At 34.0% G+C, this 24,418-nt stretch overlaps 1 protein-coding gene across 27 annotated transcripts in view; it reads left to right on the top strand.

Moving 5' to 3' along the window:
- The window catches only part of DOCK9 (dedicator of cytokinesis 9), a 353,079-nt gene that overhangs the window by 249,568 nt on the left and 79,093 nt on the right, over positions 1-24,418 (top strand). For 15 of the 27 annotated variants that reach the window (XM_074299428.1, XM_074299424.1, XM_074299433.1 and 12 more), the window contains exons 28-33: positions 5,470-5,616; positions 6,342-6,425; positions 7,652-7,763; positions 11,983-12,161; positions 13,147-13,260; positions 22,358-22,478. In XM_074299428.1, coding sequence (XP_074155529.1) covers positions 5,470-5,616; positions 6,342-6,425; positions 7,652-7,763; positions 11,983-12,161; positions 13,147-13,260; positions 22,358-22,478 — 757 coding nt within the window. Of the gene's footprint in view, positions 1-5,469; positions 5,617-6,341; positions 6,426-7,651; positions 7,764-8,161; positions 8,204-11,982; positions 12,162-13,146; positions 13,261-22,357; positions 22,479-24,418 lie in introns of all 27 variants that reach the window. The other 12 variants (XM_074299422.1, XM_074299417.1, XM_074299425.1 and 9 more) reach the window with 1 other exon arrangement.

The raw sequence follows: 24,418 nt of genomic DNA, 5'->3' as shown, positions 1-24,418 counted from the left end.
TTCCTATACCTGTTTTATTTAGTAGAAGGCCTTTCAGATGACAAACACAAAATCCACAGTTTCTATAAAATTTTATATTATAAACTTTTTATCTTTATTATTTTATTTTATTCCCAATATCCAATACAGAACCTGGCACATAATTGTTGTTGTTCAGTTGTTTCAATCATATCCAACTCTTCATGACCCATTTGGGGTTTTCTTGGCAAATAAACTGAAGCAGTTTGTCATTTCTTTCTCCAACTTATAGAAACTCACTGATTCTCTTTCTGATAGGTATTATCTTAGGCCAAAACCTGAGAAAAATTCAGAAATAGGGGTAGAAAAAGTTTTCTATATGCTACATATTTGATTCCTATAATGAAGTGAAATTAAATTCAGGGATTATATTCTTGTCTGTTTCTAGAATTTGAGAACTAAAAATCATCCTATTAGGATTCCATTTCTTATCCCCAATGAAACTGCAGAAATCTGCAAATTAGAACATCTTTCTTTGGCATCGCCATATGTTCAAAAATAATTATCATTTTCATAAAATATTTAATAATAGACTTATTCTAAAATGGTGTTAAAATGGATTAGAAATTTCTAACTTAGTAGACATGCTCAGCCAAATGTACAAACAGAGAGATGTTTGTATATGAAGGGCATTTAGGCAGCTTATTCACATATGTCTTCATTTGAGACATTCTGTAAATCTAAAGCAGAACTGGAATTCCTGTAGAGTCAGGATTTTGGTAGTATAGTCTCTCACTTTATTAATGTACATAGCCATCATACTTCAGGGGACAGTTTTGTGATTGTCCAAAAAAACTCAAAACAACCCTACTCTGCCCCTTATAATTGGAATGAATATTCTGGTAATGAACTTCTTTAAACTTAGCTAAGTTAGTCTTCAGGCAACAGATATAGCATCTTTACTAGACCCAAACAAAAAGTAGATTTAAATAAAGTGGGACATCCTGAATTTTTATTACTTCATTCCTACTGAGGACGTCCTTTTCATTTGAATCCATCTGAATTGGATTTGTGACTTGAGAATACTGCTATTCGAGGAAATGAAGTATTAAGATTTGGAATGGTATGGTAAAAAGAGTAGTTATCCTCAGGAATGTTTATATTTAAAATTAGTACTTTATCAAACAGAATTCTACTGATTAATTGGTAATGGACCCATCAGCATATTTAAATACAAACAATTGATGATAGTTTTACAGCATTTTAAATTTTACAGTGTGCACATATATATAAACAAGGAGAAGATATGAGATTTTATTGGCAAAGCGCTTAGCACAGTGCCTGTTATACAGTAGAGGATATATATATATATATATATATATATATATATATATATACACATATACCTACACACACACACCCTTATCCCCTAACCTTCCCTTTTCATCATATACTTCAGTCTGTCCAAGCTGGTTCCTCTCTTTGGACCAAGAAAAGGTCTTTTTGGTAAACATTTTGTATTATTTGAATACATGCTATTTCCCCCAGAATAAAATATAAGCTTCTTAAAGGCAGGAACTGTTTGTTTTTTATCTTTATTATTTTATTTTTATTCCCAGTATCCAATTCAGAACCTGGGACATAATTGTTGTTTCAGTTATGTCCAATTCTTCATGATCCATTTGGGGTTTTCTTGGCAAAAATACTGGAATGGTTTGCCATTTCCTTCTCCAGCTCATTTTACAGATGAGGAAACTGAGGTAAATGGGAGTAAGTGGCTTGCTCAGTATCACCTAGTAAGTGTCTGAGGCCATATTTTAACTCTTTTAACTTACTGATTCCAAGCCAGGTACTCTCTATCTATTGCCCCTCTTTGCTTTTGCAGAGGACCAATAACATCATGAGCGTGATATCTTGACTTGAGCTTTAAATGAATTTAAGTGAGGTAGAGTTGCTCAAAGTCATCAGACTTACTCCCCTAGAGTAACAAGTTTAATGACAAGACATATAAGTCAAGATAACCAGCAATGGCCTTTAGACAGCCTGGTGAGCCCCTCTTATAGGGGTTACCATATGAATGACAGGCTTAATTTGGACACTTGATTACTCATTGTAGCTCAGAACTTCTGATCTCAAGGAATCTACAAGCTTCAGTATTTCTAATACATGGGCTGACAGACATGCGCAGCCATGCTGAGCAGAGAGTAAATTTTTATTTTCAGTAGTATTTTAGTTTTCCAAACATATGTAAATAGTTTTCAGTATTCATTTTTGTAATATTTTGTGTTTCAGATTTTTTTCCTCTCCATTCCGTCCCTCTCCCCTCCCTAAGATAGCAAACAATATGGTATAATTTGAATATGTGTAATTCTTTTAAACATATTTCTATATTTGTCATGTTATATAAGAAAAATAAGCTCAAGAAGGAAAAAAAACCATAATAAAGAAAAAACAAGTGAACAAATTTAAAAAAAGGTGAAAATAGTATGCTTTGAAACTTAGTCAGTCTCCATAGTTCTCTCTCTTGGACTACTTTGAACCACCTCATTGTTGAAAAGAGCCAAGTCCATCACAATTGATCATCACATAATCTTGTTATTGTGTACAGTGTTCTCTTGGTTGTGTTCATTTAAGTTGACATCAGTTCATATAAGTGTTTCTAGGCTTTCATCAATTCTTATAGAACAATATATTCATATTTATTCAACCATTCCCCAACTGATGGATATCAATTCAGTTTCTAGTTACTTGATCCTACAAAAAGGAATACCACAAACATTTTTGCATATGTGGGTCCTTTTCCCTTTTTAAAGATCTCTTTGGAATAAAAAGCCCAGGAAACACTGCTGGATCAAAGGGTATGCACAGTTTGATTGCCCTTTGGGCATAGTACCAAATTACTCTCCAGATTGTTGGATCCATTTACAACTCCACCAACGATGTTTTGGTGTCCCAGATTTCTTACATCCCCTCCAACATTCATCATTATCTTCTCCTGCCATCTTAGTCAATTTGAGAGGTATGTAGTGGTATCTTAGAGTTATCTTAATTTGCATCTCAGAGAGCAAATATTTATAAAAATAACTCTTTGGTTTGTTTATACTTGTGGCTTTAAATGCTATGTTGAAAAGCATTTTATATTCATTTCTATAACAATTCTATGAAGGAGGTCAAAGGATTTGCTTATAAAACATCTCTAAGTAGCCTAAGCTCAATAAGAGCTGCTTTGAGGATTTCCTGAGAGTTTTTAAAAGAGTTCTGGGAAGGAATAGTCTTGTGAGAGAGAAACTAAATGCAAAGAGGGTTGTGTGTGTGGGGGGAGCACTTTTCGAGAATCATGTTTACACAGTGACTAATTTGGTAGAAGTATTTTTTCAGCTTAAGAATCATCAGTGAGATGCATTGTTGGTGGAGTTGTGAAAGAATCCGGCCATTCTGGAGAGCAATTTGGAACTAAGTCCATAAATTTATCAAACTGTGCATACCCTTTGATCCAGCAGTACTACTACTGGGCTTATATACCAAAGAAATACTAAAGATGGGAAAGGGACCTGTATGTGCCAAAATGTTTGTGGCAGCTGTTTTTGTAGAGGCTAGAAACTGGAAAATGAATGGATGTCCATCAATTGGAGAATGATTGGGTAAATTATGGCATATGAATGTTATGGGATATTATTGTTCTGTAAGAAATGACCAACAGGATGAATTCAGAGAGGTTTGAAGAGACATGAACTGATGCTGAGTAAAATGAGCAGAATCAGGAGATCACTATACACTTCAACAACAATGCTGAATGAAGATGTATTCTGATGGAAGTGGATATCTTCAACATAAAGAAGATCCAACTCGCTTCCAGTTGATCAATGATGGACAGAAACAGCTACACCCAGAGAAGGAACACTGGGAATTGAATGTAAACTGTTTGCAATACTGTCTATCTACCCAGGTTACTTAAACCTTAGGAATCCAATTCTTAACGTGCAACAAGAAAATTGGATTTACACACATATCTAGGTTACACTGTAACACATTTAATATGTATGGGATTGCCTGTCATCTAGGGGAGGGAGTAGAGGGAGGGAGGGGAAAATTTGGAAAAATTGAATACAAGGGATAATGTTGTAAAAAAAATTACTCATGCATATGTACTGTCAAAAAATTATAATTATAAAATTAATAAAAATTAAAAAAAAAGAATCATCAGTGACTCCTTTGCCTCTAAAAATAAAGTGAATACTCCTCAACTTGCCATTTAAAGCCTTTCACAATTTGGCTTAACATATTATTTCATACTTACAGTACATTATTTCATGTCATAAACTCCATCTTCCAGAGAGAGTAAGTCACTTGGTGTTACCTTTGTTTTTTGTTTTTTTTTTTAATTCCCTTTTTTTATTCTGAACATAATACCATCAACAAACATTTCCCTGTATAAAGGAGAAAATAGGTAGGGTAAAAAACTGTAAGCAAGAAGATCAATTAGGTGATATGTGGCAGCATTCATAGGTTTTGATAAAACATCATGAGTGTCTTAGATAATCACAACATCAATATTTTATAACTTTCATACATTAAACTTGATTTTGTAAAAATCAGAACTATGATTTAATGAATATAATAGAAAGCTACCAGTGAAGCATTTCCTTTGCCAATACAGATTGCTATCTTCTTATAATCTTGTAGTCTATAATTTTATAGTCTTTTTTGTGGGGTGGGGATGTTTATGTGGGGGTGATGAGACAATCAGGGTTAAATGACTTGATCAGGGTCCCACAGCTAGTACTTGTTAAGGGTCTGAGGTCCTCTTGACAGTAAAGCCAGTGTTCTATCCACTATGCACTTAGTTGCGCCTTATAATCTTAAAGTCTTTTTTATAAATTACCTTAATATTTTAAAATTTAAGTTTTATGTTGATTAATGAGTAATTTTATGAATAATCTATAAATAATAGCTTATTATTTTAATTCATTTTTTAAATTTAAGTTTTGAACTTAACTGAAATCTATTGATTATATATATTATATATAAAGTGAGCATTTTCTTAGAATTGATTGGGGGACTAGTAATAAGTAATTATTTTAATTAGCTATAAGGAGAACTTGAACCCAGTTCTTCCTAATTCCAAGGTCAGCTCTGTTTTCTTTAAAATCTTGAATCAATTAGTTTTCTTTAGAAATATTTAATTAGAAAAGTATTCCTAATTTTAAAAAAACCCCACAGCATTGAAATATATGATCACTTTGAAGATTACTGCTTTTGAGTAGTTTAATTTTAAATCTTTATATTGAGTAGCTTAATTACAAATCTTTAATTTGTTTTCTTAGTTTTAAGTTTTGAGGTACTAGAAACTTATATACATACCTTATGTGTATTCTCCTGCTTTGAAAATAATATTTAGGAAGTATTCTAATTAAAATTATTAGAATCTTGTATTCTTAAAAGTGTTTTTCCACAGAATCTGCAGGTTTTCAACTTTAAATAATAAATATTTGTATTAATTTTTCTTTTTAGTTGTTACGAAATCAGAGATTTCCTGCTTCCTATCATCATGCGGTTGAAACAGTGGTTAATATGTTGATGCCGCATATTACTCAGAAATTCAAAGACAATCCAGAGGCTGCAAAAAATGCCAACCATAGCCTTGCAGTCTTTATAAAGGTGAGTACAATGGAATAGTAATGGTTGAATTAAATCAGCAAGCATTTGTGCTTACTATGTGCCAGACACTATATATAATAATATAAGAAAATATAAGAAATATATTATATATATATAAGAAATATACATACATATATGTATACATACATACACACACACACACACACACACACACACACACACACACACACACACACATATATATATTTATAATATATAAGAAAAAAAAAGAATTTTTCTCAAGTAGCCTACATTCGGGGGGGAGGGGGGAAGACATTTCTTTAAAAAGAGAACAGAAAGATTCGGGCCAAAGTCTTAGAAGTGAAAATCAGGAGCACAGCTAGGAGAAGGGTGAGTGGTCCGGGCCCTTTCTTGATGGAGGTTCTGGAAGTACTACATCAACAGGAGAAGGATGCTGCAGGAATGGAGGAATGTTCCAGGATGACACTACTATAGGGACTGAGGGAATATCTAGTGTGGGAAAGCATCTCAGTCATGGTAGCCAAGTTTGGAGAGTAAAAACAGCTAGTGGAGGCAGGGATGAGTCTGAAGTACCAACTCTTTTTTTTTCCCCTCTAACTTTATTGATTAGCAGATTCCTTGAATATATAATAGCATTTAGTATGCCTAGACTTATTTTAATTAAATGTTAAATGATTAATGATAAGAAAAAAAAAATAGAAAGCTTCGGAAAATATTTTCACTTTTTCCCCCTCTTGTTACAGAGATGTTTCACCTTTATGGACAGAGGCTTTGTTTTCAAACAGATCAACAACTATATCAGTTGTTTTGCGCCTGGAGATCCAAAGGTAGCCAGTCTCTCTTGTCTTCCCTAGATTTTTGGAAATTTTCTTTTCTCCTCTCATATTCACATTTAGAAATCCTTTCACTTCTCTCACTATTCATATCAGAATTTTCTATGAGATTGAGCTCATCTACTAGTGTGAGATATATTTTTGTACTCCTAGACCCAAGAAGGTATGGAAAAAAATTGGAGGGAGGTAAAAGAAAGTATGAATTCCCCTCCCCCTACTTTTTAGATTATAGGAATACATATTTATAGCTAGAAGTGATGGGGAGTGAGGTCCCTTTAAGATTCCTTTCTGATTCCCCAACCCCCATGGCTGACCTTTGATTCACAAATCCTGGTCAAAAAGCACCCTTTTTGAATATCCGGGCCCAGCCCTCACAGGATCTGAGCTGACTTGGGTTTTCTCAGTCCCCACTATCTGCTCAGGTTTCCCCAACCCCCCACAAACAGTTTCTTCCTTATCTGAAAAGCCCACCAAGAACTTGGGGCACCGCCTACAAGCCCCTTTTAGGTATAAAAGAGCCAAGCTGTAGCTGTCTCTTTTCAGGAGCCCTTCCCCCAAAACATGGTATCCTTCCAGCCATGTAAGGGTTCCTGCCTGCCCAGTGACCACCTTTGGCCCTGGTGTCTTTCTACCTTAAACTTTATTTCTACGATAAATCTTTTTATCAATCTAGGTTTTCGGGCCTGCAAATTCATTTACAGGGGACACTGCACCATCATGGGACTATCTTTGTGCCGACCAAAACGGGGTTCCCCCTTTCCTGTCTCTCATCAGAAGGAATGTTTGAGATTGTCTAGTCCAACTCCCTCATTTCCCAAATGAGGCCCAGAAAAGTTAAATGCCTTGCCTGAAGTCAGACATTGTGCCATGTCTTGAAATATCCCCCTGCCTTACTGCAAAATCAGAAGTATATCTTTTCCTTAGCATGTAGGATCTTAAAAAGATTCCAAATACTGGGATTATTCATATCATTAATCATAGACCTAAAAGGCAATAAGATGGGTTAAGGTTCAAGTGTTTTGATTTTTAAAAAACAATTTAGTCCAGTGATTTTTTGGGCTTGTAAATTTTACTAAACATGTTTCCAAGAGAATCAAAGGGATGAAGTCAAAATGATGAGGGTGCTTGGTTTCAGTGAGTATTCTTATTTAAGATGGTCAGCAAAGTGTCCAGTGAATTATTAAAAGTCATTATTTACAGCTAAATCATTTTTCCTGCAGACCCTTTTTGAATTCAAGTTTGAATTTCTTCGTGTAGTATGCAATCATGAACACTATATTCCTTTGAATTTGCCAATGCCATTTGGAAAAGGCAGGATTCAGAGATATCAAGGTAACTCATTCCTTAGATGTACTGCTATTAAGTAAAGAAATGATGTTTCTTTATGATGTGGGGAGAAATTTCAAATATGTGATTAAGATATTTTAAACTTTGAAAGCTGCGTTAGATAGATTATGAAGATGGCTCCCTCCCCTCTGAGGCCTATTTCGCTGTGAGGAAATTGTATCTGTAGAAAATCACTGAATTTCAAAACATTGAAGGTAATGGACTTAGTTTATCAAGCAATAAGATAAACTTGTGGCAGAATGTAACTTTTTTCCTTTGTAAATTTTCTTTGCTTGAATAACAAAAATCCATTTTACTTATGGGAGCTTGTTTTTTGTTTGTTCCACTTTATTTCCTTTTTTTCTTTTCTTTTCTTTTCTTTTTTTTTTTTTTTTTTGACTTAGCTTTTCTTTCACCAACTGTGGAGTCGCATGACACTCCTATAGGTAGGTGTAAGGTGTGGCGTTTGCTATTTCTTGCATTTCCCTTCTTTAAAAAGAATGCAAGTGCTGCTAATTCCCTTTGCTGTTTGTTTAGAACTTTCCTGAGCTCTCTTAGTAGTTTCAAAAAACTTAGTGACAAACCAGTTAATGTGCATTTTATGGTAGCACTGGGAACCTCCAAAGAAAGGTCATGACCCTTTGCCTAAGGTGCATTAGGAACTCTAGAACATCCCTTTCAAGGAGAGGAAAGACCCCATTCATGTTCTGACCCCATGCATTAGCTTTTCATATTCTCACAGCCAGCCATAAACACGAATAATGTATCTCATATGCCTTTTTTTGTTTGTATGTGGTGTTTTGATATAAATGTCCAGTTTTCTCTTTGTGTTTGAAAGGAATGGGTAATTCATCTCATCTCCCCTTTTGTACAGGGTCCTAAACACTTTATTTAATGAAGAAAAGATCAAAATCAATTAATTCTTTTCCTCATGAGTGAATCAAATTAATCAAATTTGATATTATATACCAGATAAAGTAATATTTATGGTATTTAGCATCCTCCAAGTACATGTGGAGGGATATTGATTATTTGTTAATGAAAAAGAGAAGCAGGTGGATAATATAAAATCATAACTCCAAATAATTGATTTTGGAATGTAGATATGAACAATCAGATATAGCCATTCTAGTATACTTACAGAAGTTCTCAACAAAGAGAAATTTGCTTTAATGGTTTTTCATTCCCTTCTCCAGTCGATTAAGGCAAACAGAGCTTCTAAGTGACTTTTCCACTGCCTAATAAATATCTGAGCCCAGATTTTATCTCCAGGTTTTCCCAACTCCAAGACCTGCACTTTATCTAGTGTGCCATCTAGCTTCCTTATGGAAAACACATTCAAGAATAATTAAGATTTGTCTGTATGAAGTACAGATACAAAGGGTGGAAACAGTCTTTGCTTTGAAGAAATTAACAATTTAAGAAAAGTCAGTCATTTATTAAGCTACTGCTCATTTATTAAGTCAGTCATTATAAGTGCCAGGTACTGTGTATTTACTGTGTAAGTACTGAGGATATAGAAAGAAGTAAAATAAAGTCCCTTCCCTCAAGGAACTCACCATTTAATGGAGGAGGCAATAACTAAATAAATATGTTCAGACAAGATGTATAAAGGATAAAGAAGAAATAGTTAATAGTGCTAGAAGGGGAAAAGTCTTTGGGAAGGCTCTCTGTAGAAGATGAGTTATTGAGACTTAAAAGAAGCCAGAGAAACTAGTAGTCAGAAATTAGAAGGGAGGGAATTCTAGGTATGGGGGACAGCCTGGGAAAGTGCCCAGAGCTCTACCAAGAAGTAGAGTATATTTTCAGTAGTAAGTGGTGACATAAGCAGTTCCAACCCAATAATTATGTAGCTTTTTACATTTGGGCTGTTTCTGTCTACAACAAAAAAGAGGGAAAGATTCCTATTCTCACTTTTATGAATTATCCAAAGCACTGGCCTAATTTACCCCTCAAGCTTCTGTGTCTGTAGGAAGCTGTCAAAATTCTGTTTTGTACCCGCTTGGTGCAAAACAGAATCAGCAGGTGTGTACTCTTGCTATTTCTCTCTTTTCTATTTTTTCTCCCCATTTTTCTTTTTTCTCTTCTTCTTTTTAGATACTGTGCTTTTCTGCCTCTCCATTTCCTCTCTTTTTCTTCCTCTCTCTAACATCCTTTCTCAACTTTTAAAACATTTGCTCTGAGAAATAATAATGATTTAGTACACTAGAACCCACTTTCTATAATAATTACAGTGATATTTTAGCTATATCTACATACATTAGCAATTGTTGCTTTTTTGAATAGATTTTTACATAAAAATATTATTCGGTCACATGAATTAATATTTCAGTGATACTGTAAAATTTTTATCAATCTGTTTCCATCTCCTTAAGATGTAGAGAGCATCTTAAAGTAAAATAATGTAGAATTGTAAGAACTCTCTTTTATTATATCCTTCCATGATTTAAAAAAAAATTATTACTATTTGTCTAGTAAAATAATTCAGCAGTTAGATCCTGGTTAATAGACTTTGAGAAAATTCTTTGGCTTTTTATGTGACCACCTTATCAATAATTCTATTGCAAGATTTCCTTCTCTGGTCATTTTCTCATGTTTTGTAATGCAAAGCAGCCTAAGATCAGGTGATATCTTTTAGCTGTGATCCTCTTCATAAAGTCTCCACATTGCTATCTCCTATGTAAACATGAAGTATTTACTTTGAGAGATTAAGTGATCCAATTTCTGACCCATGGTTTAGATTTCCAGGCTTCATATTCACTAAACTGTAAAAGTAATTACTCTGTATAGATGAACATTCTCTGTGTTCTGCTTGATTTAACTGGAGTCATAAACTTTTTTAAGTCCATCTTACAAATAGACCTAGGTGGGGAGCAGCTAAGTGGTTAAATGGATAGAGTACCAACCATGAAGTCAGGAGGATCTGAGTTCAAATGCTGCCTCAGATACTTAACACTAGCTGTGTGACCCAGGGCAAGTCATTTAACCCCAATTGCCTCACCAAAAAAACCCCAATCAAACAAAACAAAACCAAAACAACAACCAAAAAAGCCCCAAACCAATTAGGCCTAAGTTTTAAGACCTAAAACTGATAGAACATCAGTCCTGGAGTCAGGTAAAACCTGAGTTCAAAAACAGCTTTAAACACTTAAGAGCTGGATGATCCTGGGCAAACCCCTTCATCCTGCTTGCCTCAGTCCCCCCATCTGTTAAATGAGCTGGAGAAGGAAATGGCCAACCACCCCAGTACCTTTGCCAAGAAACCCCCAAATAGGGTCATGAAGAGTTGAACACAACTTAACAATATAAATAGACTTAAGTTTGTATGGTGAGAGATTAAAATCAGTTTCCATTGTTTCTCAAAAAAAAATTATGAAGGTGATAATAACACTACTTTTGCCCAAAATAGATGATGTGTTTGCTGCTTTCTCTCATAGAATAAGCTTTCAGTTAGTATTTGTTGTTAAGCTTGCTGATGGTTTGTTAGTTTGGTTTGTTGTGTGCTGCTCATTTTAGTTTTAGCTTCTATTGATCTGTTTGCTTTTAGAGAAGCATAAATATTGATTAGGTGATGAGCACATTGCTGTCACTATTTGATTAATGAAGTTACTTCTGATTTATATAGCTCATTATATAAGTGTCAATTTTATCCCTCTTCACATTTCCCTTTGGAATTTAATAGAGTCCATATTGTGCTAATAATGAGTTAAACAGGAAAAGAATAAATGTGGTGGTTAGAAACAGGTGGATATACCAGAATAAGACATTTTATTCAACCACCACACATTAAATCAGTTTTCTTAATTACATGTATATTAATTACAGATGGCTTCTATCCTTCCGTTGAACTATGATGAAACATTTTAATTTTTATTTCATTGTAATAACATTTCATTTTCATGCTATCTGTACTGTATGGTGCACTAAAACATCAGTATAGACTCATTAACTTGGTTAATTAACTTGGTTAGGAGCAATTTGTTACAAAGCTAAATCAAGGATTTGTATTTAAGTTTATTTAAATTTAAATTAATTCCTAAAAGAAAATTGGTTTCTACATTAGAGCAGTTTTCTGCTCAATTAATCCTTAAAGATTTGAAGCTAAATCTAATAATTTAACCTATTTGGCATGAACAGGTTTCAATAAGTAAAAGGGGAGTATGTTTGTTTTTTGTTTTTGATGATTAAAAGTATGTTATTAAGTTAATATTCACTCTTATTTTAGATCTTCAGCTTGACTACTCATTAACAGATGAGTTCTGCAAGTACCATTTCCTAGTGGGCCTACTGCTAAGAGAGGTGGGAAATGCCCTACAAGAATTCAGGGATGTCCGGCAGATTGCAATTAGTGTGTTGAAGAATCTGTTGATAAAGCATTCTTTTGATGACAGATATGCTTCAAGGGTGAGTTTCCTGCAATGGAAGATAGAAGATTATAAGACATAGGTTTTTTTTTTCAGGTTTTATAAAAATTTTAGCCAAATATATTTATTAGAATCTTCTCCCTCCTCCCCTTTGCTTCCTGGAACCCAAAGTTCAAATTAAATCACACTTTTTTACAGGATTCCTTTCCTGATTCTCCCATTTGATAATAGTTATCCTTTCCACTCCAAGACTTTCCCCATTATTTCGATAGAGTATAGAGTGGCATAAGAAATTAAATGAAAATTTGGGAGAAATTGTATGGAAGCTGCAAACAACATGTGAAGGCCCATAGATAACACAAAAAAGTTTAGAAACTCATAAAATACATGTATAGTATTATATAATATCAACCCAAATGTATACACCCCATAAAAGAAAAAAAAAATCCTAATTTCTTCCCTGGTACTAAGTAAGGAAGGGCCAAAAAATTTTTACATGGATTTTCCAGATCACAAGCGCATGCTGTGTCCTCACCCTTGCAATGTGGAAAAGATAACTGTATTCTTGTCACCACGTGAATTTATTATTTATATATCCAGCATTTATTTGCAAACATATTGTATCCCCAAGTCATTTAAGGGTAAACACTGTATTTGTATTCTTAATATACTGTATTCTGTATGTTTAATAAGTACCTACTGTGTGTTTGAGAGACACTTGTTAAATCATGTGTCCATAGAACATTAAATGAACCTTATATGTGTATGATTTTCTCTATTAAGTCACACAAGACTATTAGGTACCACTAGAACAAAGCATACCATGCTCACAGCTCAAACTAGAATAAATTTCAATTGGGAAATGTTTAATAAAATAAATTGTTAAAAATTGCCACATAAGTAATGTCAAGTTATGCATTTCTAAGTCAATAATATTTGTTTGACATCACTGCTGTTGAATAATCTTTCTCTTAAGTTCTCATAGTGAGTAGTAAGTGAACTTGGGTGTTTGTGTCTTATTTCAGAGCCACCAAGGAAGGATTGCTACTTTATATCTACCTCTATTTGGCCTACTAATAGAAAATGTCCAGAGAATCAATGTGAAAGAGGTGTCACCCTTCCCGGTTAACCCTAGCACCGTAAGTGAGCATTTTGGCTGGGCTGTTATATTAGTGGTTCAGTAAGATCTCAATTGAACTGCATTGTGTAGGGAATGAGAAATTCTGATTAATTAGATTTTATAGTTATTAGAATTTTCAGGTTCCTCATGCTGTCTATAACCAGCTTTTAGTAGGGATTGAGACTTCACATCTTTAATGTACTTTTTCCTAACTTGTCAAAATCATGTCATCTTCTCTGTATCATTTGGTAGTTACAAATTTTGATTTTAAAATAATATTATACACAGTTTATATATTAGACATTCATATATCATACTCAGTGAGTGATCAGAGACTATAATGGGATCAAGTCATGAAAAGTCCCATAGATTTTGGATTTGAGAGTTTGGATTTTTTTTATTTGTATTTGATTTGGATTAAATCAGAGATTTTTGGATCATAAGGAAGAAGGAAGGTAGAATATACCTGAGGTAGGTGTTGACCTCAATGATAACATAGAGGACAAAATGGAAATTGATTCTAGTTCGTAATCCATGCTTTGCTCCTTACCACTTCTATTATAATATTTTTATTGGTCCAGTTGTTTATAGTCATGATCAACTCTTTGTGATTGATCACACACATAATATATATGTGTGTATATATTTACATACACACACACACACACACGCACACACACACGCACACACACACACACACATATATATATATATATATATATAAAAGAGTTGGTACTAGAGGGCAGTGTGTAGTTAAATGAATTTGGAATTAACAAATGTGGATTTGAATATTCATTCTGCTGCTTACTTGCTGGGAGACCTCAGACATTCACCTCCTTGTGATACTTTTTGCTCAGGTATGAGATGAAGTGATTAGATCAGTGTTTTTCTAAGTTATTGGTCTCAGGGCCTTTACACTCTTAGAAATTATTGAGGACCTCCCCCCAACCCACCAAAAGCTTTTGTTTATGCAAGTTATGTCCTTATTTATTGTATTGGGAAATTAAAATGTCTTTATATTGTTATTACTGTTAAAATATTTTTGACTTCATGGACTCCTCTGAAAGGACTTCCAAGGTTTCCCCATACTAGACTTGGAGAAGATAATCCTGTCAACCCCTTTCAGTCCTCTGACCTTATTATGTCTCCCATCTGCAACATTCTTGTGCATCCCAACAAAGCCAAAATGAGTCTTTACTCATCAAGTGTCTCTTGTCATTGTCAGTGTTGTCAGTCCCCCTGAAAAATGTATTTGCTTTCCCTTTGCTGTTTCAGCCTCTTCTGTCTGTAATGTGAGCCATTCTTCTCAGGGCTTTTAAACATTCATGTACTTCAGCTCCTTTCAGTTCTCAGACCTCTTCATTCCCAAGATCACAATATTATATTTCTTCTTATTCTTTCTCCTTCCTTCATAAACTTTGGTTTGGGGGATACGTCTCTAAATTACTTTGGAAATTGTAGTTTGCCTTCTTTAGTAATTGACATCAAAAGTCTTTCAGGTAAATTCAGAAGCCATGTAACGCTTATCTCCTTTTCCCCTTTTCCATTTTCTCTCTTTAACAGACGCTGTCTAACTTTCCAAGGAATTTGACATTCTATTTTTCCTCTATCTTCCACCTGAACCCCTGTTCTCACCTCTCTCTCTGGGAAGCCTTGCCTCCATTCAGGATTGAACTTGAGTGCTGTCTCTCCTCCATCAGAGTTTTCCTGATACCCCCAGTGGCTAGTGATCTCTGCCTTCCCTAAATTCCTTTATATAGTATATGCTTTGTGTACACAATGTGTCCCAAAAGTGTCAGTGCATTTTTAATCTATAAAACCATGCTAAGAATTTTTGGAATACCTTCTCTTTCATAGTCCTTTATATATAAGTATTGCCTTCTTCTCAATAGAATGAGGCTCCAGGGAAGCAAAGCCTTTTTTTTTTTTTTTTTCTTTTTCCTTTTTTTCTTTGTGTCTCTCAGTACCTTTTCTTCATAAATGTTTCTTGAATTGAATGACCTCTCCCCTTGCTTCTCATTCTATTTCCTAAATCCTTAAAGACCTTTTAAATGTGCTCATTTTTACTTCTACATTATGAGAAAAAATAGTAATTTATTGCTCAGACATTTTCTGGTTGTGTCTGACTGTTCATGATTCTTTTGGGGGTTTTCTTGACAAAGATACTAGAGTGTTTTGCTCCTTCCTTCTCTAGCTCATTTTACAGATGAGGAAACTGAGCTAAACAGGATTAAATGACTTGTGCAGAGTTAGATTTGAATTCTGGGAGATGAGTCCTAATAAAATATTCAGTTAGATGTTCAGGTAGCATTTCAAATTCAGTCAATAAAATTCAGTAATAATAAATAGTAATAAAATAGTAGTAAGCTAACTTTATATATAATACTTCAAGGTTTTCAAAACCCTTTACAAATATTATCTGTTTGATGCTCTCAGTAACCCAGTGAGGTACATGCTGTCATTATTCTCATTTTGAAGAAGCACAAAATGAGGCTGAGAAAGGTTAAGTGACTGGCCTGGAATAATACATCTAATAAATAACTATGGCAGAATTTGAATTCAGTTCTTCCTGGTTCTTAGTCCTGTCTGTGTTCAATGAGGTACCCACCTACTTTGACATTTGATATTCTTCATATACTTCTGGTTTTCCTTTTTATCTCCTTGACTTTTACCTGTCATCATCCTCACGTGTTTTCACAGATTTTCCTTTTAAGTTTATGAAATTTTGTACTTTTTAGTGCGATATAATCCCTTTTCACGGATTATTATTCTCTTGTGGTCACATAGAACTTTGAAGCTTTTCCTCTCTTGTCATTCTCTTCCTTATTCAAGTTGAAAAACACAGATAATGGCCCATATAATATGCTTAACTTTCTAGTGATTATTGCATTTTATTACTAAATATCTTCTGCCCATGTTTGCCCTATAACTGTTATATTATATAGCAGGGGTTGTAAACCTGGGATTCAGAGACTCTTCCCTATCCCAAGTCTATCCTCAATGCTATCTCTAACCAAGGATAGTTTTCAGGAGATCCATGAACTTGAAATGCGAAAAAAAAAAATCTTTATTTTCATTAACCTCTAACTGAATTTTAGCATTTTCTTTATTTATAATCTTTGTTCTGAGAAGAGTTCAAACTTCTGTTCATGACCCCCAAAAAGTTTAGAATCCCTGTTCTATAGGTACATAAAAAGAATTTTATCAATCAACTGAACCATATAACTGATTAGTAGAGTTTGATTTAATTAACAAGTAAGAAAAAGCCATCAGAAATTAATTGATCTTAATAGTAATCATCATCACAATAAACATTTATGTATTGTTAACTACGTGGCAGGCATTGTGCTAAATGTTTTTCAGTTATCTCATTTGCTTCTCATAATTCTGGGAGGTACATATTATTATTATTCTCATTGTACAGATAAGGAAACTGAGGTAAATAGAATGAAGTACTTGTCAGCTAATAAGTGTCTGAAGCTAGATTTGAACTCGTTTGTTGACTCCAGGCCTAGGACTCTACCTCCTGTGCCACCTAGTTGCCCATCACATTTATCACATTTTTGACAAAAACTACTAAATGCCTCATATTTGCTTTCTTTGTTGCTTTATATTAACTTTCCAGCATCTTTGAAATCTTTCTTCTCTTTGAAAGATATACTAGAAATGCCTTGGAATCCCTGTAATATTTTCAATACAGTTTATTCCTTTTTCAAGGCATTGTATTACTTTCCTTTCATTAATTTATATTCCTGCCTCTTCTGTTTTGTTATTTTTTAAAAACAAATTTTAAATATCTAGTCTTGAGATGTATAAGGCAACACTAGATAACTGACTTAATTGATTTAATTGAATGGGTTGCCTTACTAAAATTTCTGAAATAATGTGATGGTTCGATATACCAACATGAAATGAATTCTCATGATGAATGGAGGTTAGGAAATGAAGTGAAAATGGCAAAGGCAGTAAAATAAGGGTGCTACATAGCTCATTACTCTGTGGTTAATCTGTAGGTTTTGAAGGAAAGTACATTCAAAAGCAAAATCACAGTAGCATGGACACGTGACTACTTACTGCTTACACAGAGGCATTATCATGCAAAGAGAAAGGAATTTTAATATTTAAAATTTAAATGTAAAATTAAAAAATATTTAAAATTTCTTTTGGGGCAGTTAGGAAGTGGTTTGAGCACTGAATTCAAGTTCAAATACAACCTCAGACAAGAACCTGGGCAAGTCACTTAAGCTTTTTTGCCCCGGTTTCCTCACCCATAAAATGAGCAGGAGAAGGAAATGGTAGACCACTCCATTGTGACCCAAATGGGGTCACAAAGGGCCAGACAGGGTAGAAATGTCTGAACAACAGCTAAAAATATTGTAGTTTTCTTAGTCAATAGGCAGCTTACATGAATATGTACAATTTAGTGGCTTCCATATTTTTTTTAATTGCTCCCATTGAACTAGGTGATTTCTAAGGTCCCTTTCCAGCTCTGTCACATTTCATGAGTCACCAAAAATCTTAAGACTAATTAATGGATAAGTTTAGATTTGAATTTTCATGAATCTTGCATAAATACTCCTTCTGATACTTCCTCTTGCCCTGTGAATTGAGGGTTTGGATTAATTACATTTCAATTGCTCAAGATTTTATTGTACGCTAGAAGAGGCAGAAATAGCAAAATGAAAAAAAGAACATTGCATTCTGGTCCTGAAGTATACTAGCTGTGTATCTCCAAGCAACCCCCTTAGCTTCTTTGTATTTCAGGTTTCTCTTTTATAAAACGAGGTAAAGAATAATTGTATTATCCACCTCAAAGGGCTTTTGGAAGGACATGCTTTAGAAATGTGTATTTTTTTTTTAATAAGTATTTATCTATAAAATGGGATTTTATTAAGCTTAAGTGCTGAATTTTAAAAAATTATCAGTCATTGTGATCTTCTATATGTTAAAATGCATAGACAATTGCTTTCTATAAAATTCTTAGGAATGGGAATTGATTCTTAAATATCTGGAAAACAGATTGGTGTTTCTTTTGCAGCAGCATAGTGATTTCAGGTCATTGGAGACAAGTGAGAAGGGAGTTATGAATAAGTCTCATCAAAATATTTTAGAAGTTTATTTGCTCTTTGGAAATTCCTTTTCATATCTCATTAAGAAGATTCTTTTTAAAATGTGTTCTATATTCATGCATAAAAAAAAACTCAGTCTTTACTTCTCATCTTTCCTATATTTCTTATGTTCCATTTTTATTAAGTAGGGTAAGAATTCATTTGGAAAGGCTAAATATAGAAACGCTGAAAGCAAGATCACAAAAAGAACTGTTTTCTTTTTTTCTTTTTTTTAAAAAATCAAAACCCTGTAATTGCAAGGAAATTTAGAGATCCTGATAAATTTTACCAAAGAGCACCATAGTTAGTAATGTAAAGGGTTTAGCTATTTCAAAGTACAGTAAAAGTAAACTTCCTTTAAAATAAACGTAAAGCCTTCTTTTCCTCCTCCTCCTTCTTCTCTTCCTCCTTCTCCTCCTCCTTCTTCTCTTCCTCCTTCTCCTCCTCCTTCTTCTCTTCTTCCTTCTCCCTCTCCTCCTCTTCTTCCTATTTCTCCTCTTTCTCCTTGTCCTCTTGTTCTTCTTCCTCTTCCCTCTCCTCCTCTTCTTCCTCCTCTTATTCCTCTTGTTCCTCCTCCTGTTCCTCTTGTTCCTCCTCCTATTCCTCTTCCTCTTTCTCCTTTTCTTTTTCTTCTTCTTCAAACTGTTTTCTAAAAGAAGCACATGCTTCTTCTTAATTTATGAGCCTTGGTGAAAATGCAACTTAGAAGGTTGCACTCCATGACTCATACTCACACAGGTCCATCTTTTATAAGAAGAGTGTCAATTTATTAAGTATGACAAATTAAACTTTGGGAAAATTTGGTCTCAGGTTTCAAAGATAGAAATCCTTGCTCATCAGTAATGGTAAATGAGTTCATTCAGATAGATTCTCTCAGATAGAAACTCATTCTATAATCTAGATATTTGCATTCAAATAGAAATTCAGTTTTTGTAAGTAACTTCTAACTAGAAATGCCATATTTCTATATGTCTATATTGTGGAAAGAGGAGAAAAAAGATACCTACTGGCTCCTCTTCCCCTTTCAGTCTCTAAAGTGTGTTCTGGATGTAATTAATCTTAAAAAAAACAAAATGTTTTTGACAAATATGGAGATATATTTGAAAGAATTGTATATATATTATCTATATCAGATTACTTGCTGTCTTGGAGAGGAAGGAAATGAGGAAAGGAGGGAGAAAAAATTTGAAGCACAACATTTTACAAAAATTAATGTTAAAAACTTTATTTACTTGTGTTTGGAAAAAACAAAATTGAGAAAAAAATAAATAAAATCTATTTCTTATCATTTAAAAATGTAATATTTTGTGATAAACTTTTTTTTTCTATAACAGTACTTTATATTTTCAAATACATTCAAGGATAGTTTTCAATTTTCACCTTTGTAAAACTTTATGTTACAGATTTTTCTCCCTCTCTTCCCCACTCCCATTTCCCCTAGACAGCAAGCAATCTGGTTAAACATATATAATTCTTCTAAATATACTTCCATATTCATCATGCTGTGCAATAAAAATCAGGTTAAAAGAGGGAAAAAAAACAAGAAAAATTTTTTTAAAAATCAATCAAACAACAAAAGAAAGGTGAAAATATTATACTTTGATCCACATTCAGTCTCCACAGTCCTCTCTGGATGTTCACAGCTCTTTCCATCACAAGTCTGTTGAAATTTCCTTGAATTAACTCATAGTTGAAAAGAGCCGTGTCCATCACAATTAGTCATTGGGAGAAACTTAATATTAAATTATCTAAATATGCTTAGTTCCTATTTACATTTAAATTAATTCATTAATTTTAACACACAAAGAATAACACTTTTTCAGACTTTCTGTCTCTAAGAACCCATAAGCATTTTGTGATTATTTATTCTTACTCACTTTCGTGTATGGGGCCTCTATGTTTTGTTTTTTAAAATTCTCTTTTGTACAAGGGTAAAATTTTGGTTCTAAATTCTTTAACTCTGTCATATATATAATTCTTGAAAGCTTAGTCAACACATTATATTGTCTGCACTGCTTCAAAAGTTTTAAGCAAGATTTATGTTTTAATTAAGTCCAAGCTGTTCTTTTCTGGGGAAAGAGTCTGTAGTTTTTAGAGGATTTATGCTACCATCATGGCAGTAAATGAATACCCTTTAAAAATGTATCCAGAGCCTTTTGTATTTTTTTCTTTTAGTATAGAGGTATCCCATAATGGTAGAGAAGACCAAGTCTTTGCAAAACTGAAGCAATAATCATGAGAATTTGGGTATTTTAACATGGAGAATATTGATTAACCTAGCAAAGTAGACCTATTTTCTCCCCTGAATTATCAAAATAGTACTCATCTATTTGTTCATTATTTTTATTGGGCAACTGCTATGTAATTAATGCAATTTTTTGGATCTAAAGAGGTTATTGTAAGACAACAGTTAATTTAGAGAGTACTATGGAGACTTTTTTTTTCCCCCCCTGAGGCTGGGGTTAAGTGACTTGCCCAGAGTCACACAGCTAGGAAGTGTTAAGTGTCTGAGACCAGATTTGAACTCGGGTCCTCCTGAATTCAAGGCTGGCGCTCTATCCACTGCGCCGCCTAGCTGCCCTGAGACTTTTCTATAGGGCCACAAGTATGTGGTTGTAAAAGTTGGAAGTGAATAACACTCTCAACCTACACTCTCATTCTTGTTCATAACTTCCCTTATATACTCTGTAGAGCAGAGATTCTTACCTTTTTGTTTGTTGATATCTCTTGGGGTCATCTGGGGATGCTTATAGATTCCTGCTCAACATAGTTTTTTTTTTAAAATGTATTAAATAGAAGACATTGGATCACAAAGGAAACAAATTATATTGAAATAGAATTATCAAAATATTTTTAAAACAAGTTGATGGACCTTAGGCCAAAAACCCCATCAAAGAAGCAATACACAGTGTATTGAAGGCATTTCTCAGGATCTTTCATATTTTGTGACTATCATCACAACATTCACAACAAGACATAAGGTCTTTTATATCCTTTTTTTGCTAATGAGTTTTCTTCAATACTGAGCTGCAGCCTAATTGTATCCTCCATGCATCTATTCTATGCTCTTTGGGGCAGCTCTCATTGAGATTCTTAAAAAATCAGGGTATTCCATGATTGATAACCACTTAGCATCAGGAAGAGAATCACTGTATTTAAACTAAACATCAAAAAAAAAAAAAAAAAAAAAAACCCACCAAAAAAAACCACAACTCGGAGCTTTGTCAACAGAGTGCAATTTGTGATTGTTGAAATGCTAGGTAATTTCCAATTTAGAGCCAATATTCCTGGACTTACCATCTTTAGTATCTGTACAAGATATTAATAGTGCTAATAATAGCTCATTTTTATATAACACTTGAAAAGTGTTTTTCAAATAGTTTCTCATTTTAATTCTCAGAGCAGATTTATTTTACAGATAAGGAAATTAAGACAGACAGCATTCAAGCCAAATGTCTAGGGTCACACAACTGCTAAGTGTCTGAAACTGAATTTGAATTCATTTTTCTAAATCAAGATCCAGTGTTCTATCCCACTGCACCACTGCCTCTGCTATACACCTTGATAGATAGCCTAACTAAGGTTATAAAGTCAGCTCCAGAAAAAGGAGAAATGCAAGTTATCCTGAAATTCAGGTGAAGGGGATAAGAAGCTTGACTGCCTTGTCTACTTTATCTCACTTGATCCAGTGAGGTATCTGCAAAAGTTACTTGAAAATCCGGAAACACTCTAAAAATGCAAGTTATTCTCAAGGATATTCTCAAATCGTAAATATGTTACATCTTCTTTCCTTCCCTCCCATTTCTACCCTTATGTCATTCCTCATTCTCACTTCAATTGCCTTTTTTCCCACTTTCTCCTAGTTAGTGTGAGGTTGTTCATAGCTTGTTAAAAGAAAAAAAGTGCCCTCACACTCCCCAAAATGGAATGATTTTAGAATAAATACAAACTGTTCGATAATAATTTTAACTGTTTTTTCCCTTTTTCTCTCTTTTTTGGGGGCTAAAGAATGTAAAGGATGAATCACTAAATATGCCAACTGCAAATCCATTAGTAACCCCACAGAAATCAGGAAACACACTGGATAACAACCTACATAAAGACCTCTTCGGCGTTATCTCTGGCATTGGTAATGCTTTTCTCACTGTCTATCTTAGTTTTAACTTTTTGCCAGAATGATTTTCTTTTAATGTCTGAATGTATGAGTTTACATTTTTAAAGCATGAGTTTCTGCTTTGAATTTTTTCTTTTGTGTTTTAATTGGGGGAAGAGGGGACCCAGAGTCTTCCAGTACTAGATTGACATGATGACTGATTTATATAGAAGTGCAAGTAAAATTTTCTTATGGCTTAATTATAGTATTTAGACCCTTTATATTGCTATAGATTTTCATTCAATGTTTGACATTTTATTTAAAATTTTGTTATTTATGCTTTCAGAAACTTGGATTGAAGGGGGGAATCAAATAGATTGTACATTGTCTCGATTTAGAACGAGAATTTTTCACTAGATATAAAGGAGAACATCTTGAAAGAAATAATGATGTGTTGCTGGTGAATTTTTGTGAAATATCCTTCAATAGGAAGAATGTAGAATGTCTTGAATTGTTTAAAGGAATTCCAGCATAAGAGAGGAAAGGACCTAAATCAAGGTTTTAATTGGGTGGGGTTTGCAAATTAGGTCCCTTCATGTATGCTGAGAGGAAAATATGTTACAGTGTTGATCCTTTACTATGTGAGATGTTGATCCAGACCCAGGGCTAGAGAAATTGTGGTAATTAAATTGTCACACACATTTTTACAGTCTGTCTCTTTCTTTCACATACCAGTCTGGATTGATTTTAAATTGTATCATGGCTTGCAGATAAGTCTTGGAAAGGTTGCCTGAGATCACACTCTTGAGTCTGGAGAAAAACAGTGATGAAGTCCTGGATTTCTTTACTTGCAGATGTACATTATACAATTTTGTGAAATCTAAATTTCAAACAAACTATCCCTATTTGAGGCGTGCTTGTTTGAGAATGTCATGGTATCAGAGACTGGGAACCAGAAAGGGCATCAAAAGCCCATTAGTCTACCCTCTCATTTCACAGATTGAGAAATTGAGCTTCAGACAGGTAAAATAACTTTCCCAAAAGCATCAGTTAGTTGCAGAGCTCAATTGTGTACACAGATTTTTTTCTTTTCCTCTCACTGCACCACCTGTGTGCTGACTTTGATGCACTTATGTAGTACTTAATTAAAATGATTTGGCTCCCCACTCACTTGTGTTTGAATTCCATTGTCCATGCCACATTTCATGGGAAGTCTCTGATACACATCCAGACATCCAGGCTATAGCAGACTGATGGCACAAGTGTCAGATATATTCTTCACAGCTGAAAAACTATAAATGAAACTCAAATCAAAAATTTAAATCCTTAAGTTATTGGTTTCCCTCCATTCAGTTAGCCTGTTCATGAGCTACTTCGTCAAATGTGAACTTGTTCTTTTACTCTATGAATAATTCCAGTTGATTTGAGTCCAAATACTTATCTTTTAGCCAGACTTTTTCTTAAATCTTTGCCTCATAGACACTCAGTCCTGCCCACATAGATTCCTCACCAGATGGTCTTATCTCGTTCAAAATGTGGTATATGCAAGGGTGCCTGAAACCTGCTGATTTGTTGCTCGTCTAACGTTTGCACTATGATTAGCTTAGTTTTAAATAGCACACATTTTTTGTCTCAGGTATGCCTCTCTGCCCTTGCTTTTCTCCATTATTCCCTGCAATCTGCCTGGTAATTAAAAGGGTGGGGGGAGAATTTTTTAAGTCTTTATTTCATTTGCATGCTATTTATCAAAGATTTTTTAGTCATCTGTAGAGTCCAACTGTTGAAAACATGAATGCAATTCTCTGCTATGTAAGTTAGTTGAATTTGAGTCATTATACTACCATCTGTTTCCTTGATTCTAGGGTGCTGGTTCTGGAATCCAGCCTGGATTTCTGAGATTTTAGGATCTCTTTTATTTGGAGACCCTGAATCTTAAAATGATACTGAAAGTCTCACTCCTATCTAGCAAACCAAGC

The sequence above is a fragment of the Sminthopsis crassicaudata genome, chromosome 3 (genome assembly GCF_048593235.1).
Source record: "Sminthopsis crassicaudata isolate SCR6 chromosome 3, ASM4859323v1, whole genome shotgun sequence".
Lineage (NCBI taxonomy): Eukaryota > Metazoa > Chordata > Mammalia > Dasyuromorphia > Dasyuridae > Sminthopsis > Sminthopsis crassicaudata.
This window is presented reverse-complemented; position numbering and strand designations above follow the sequence as displayed.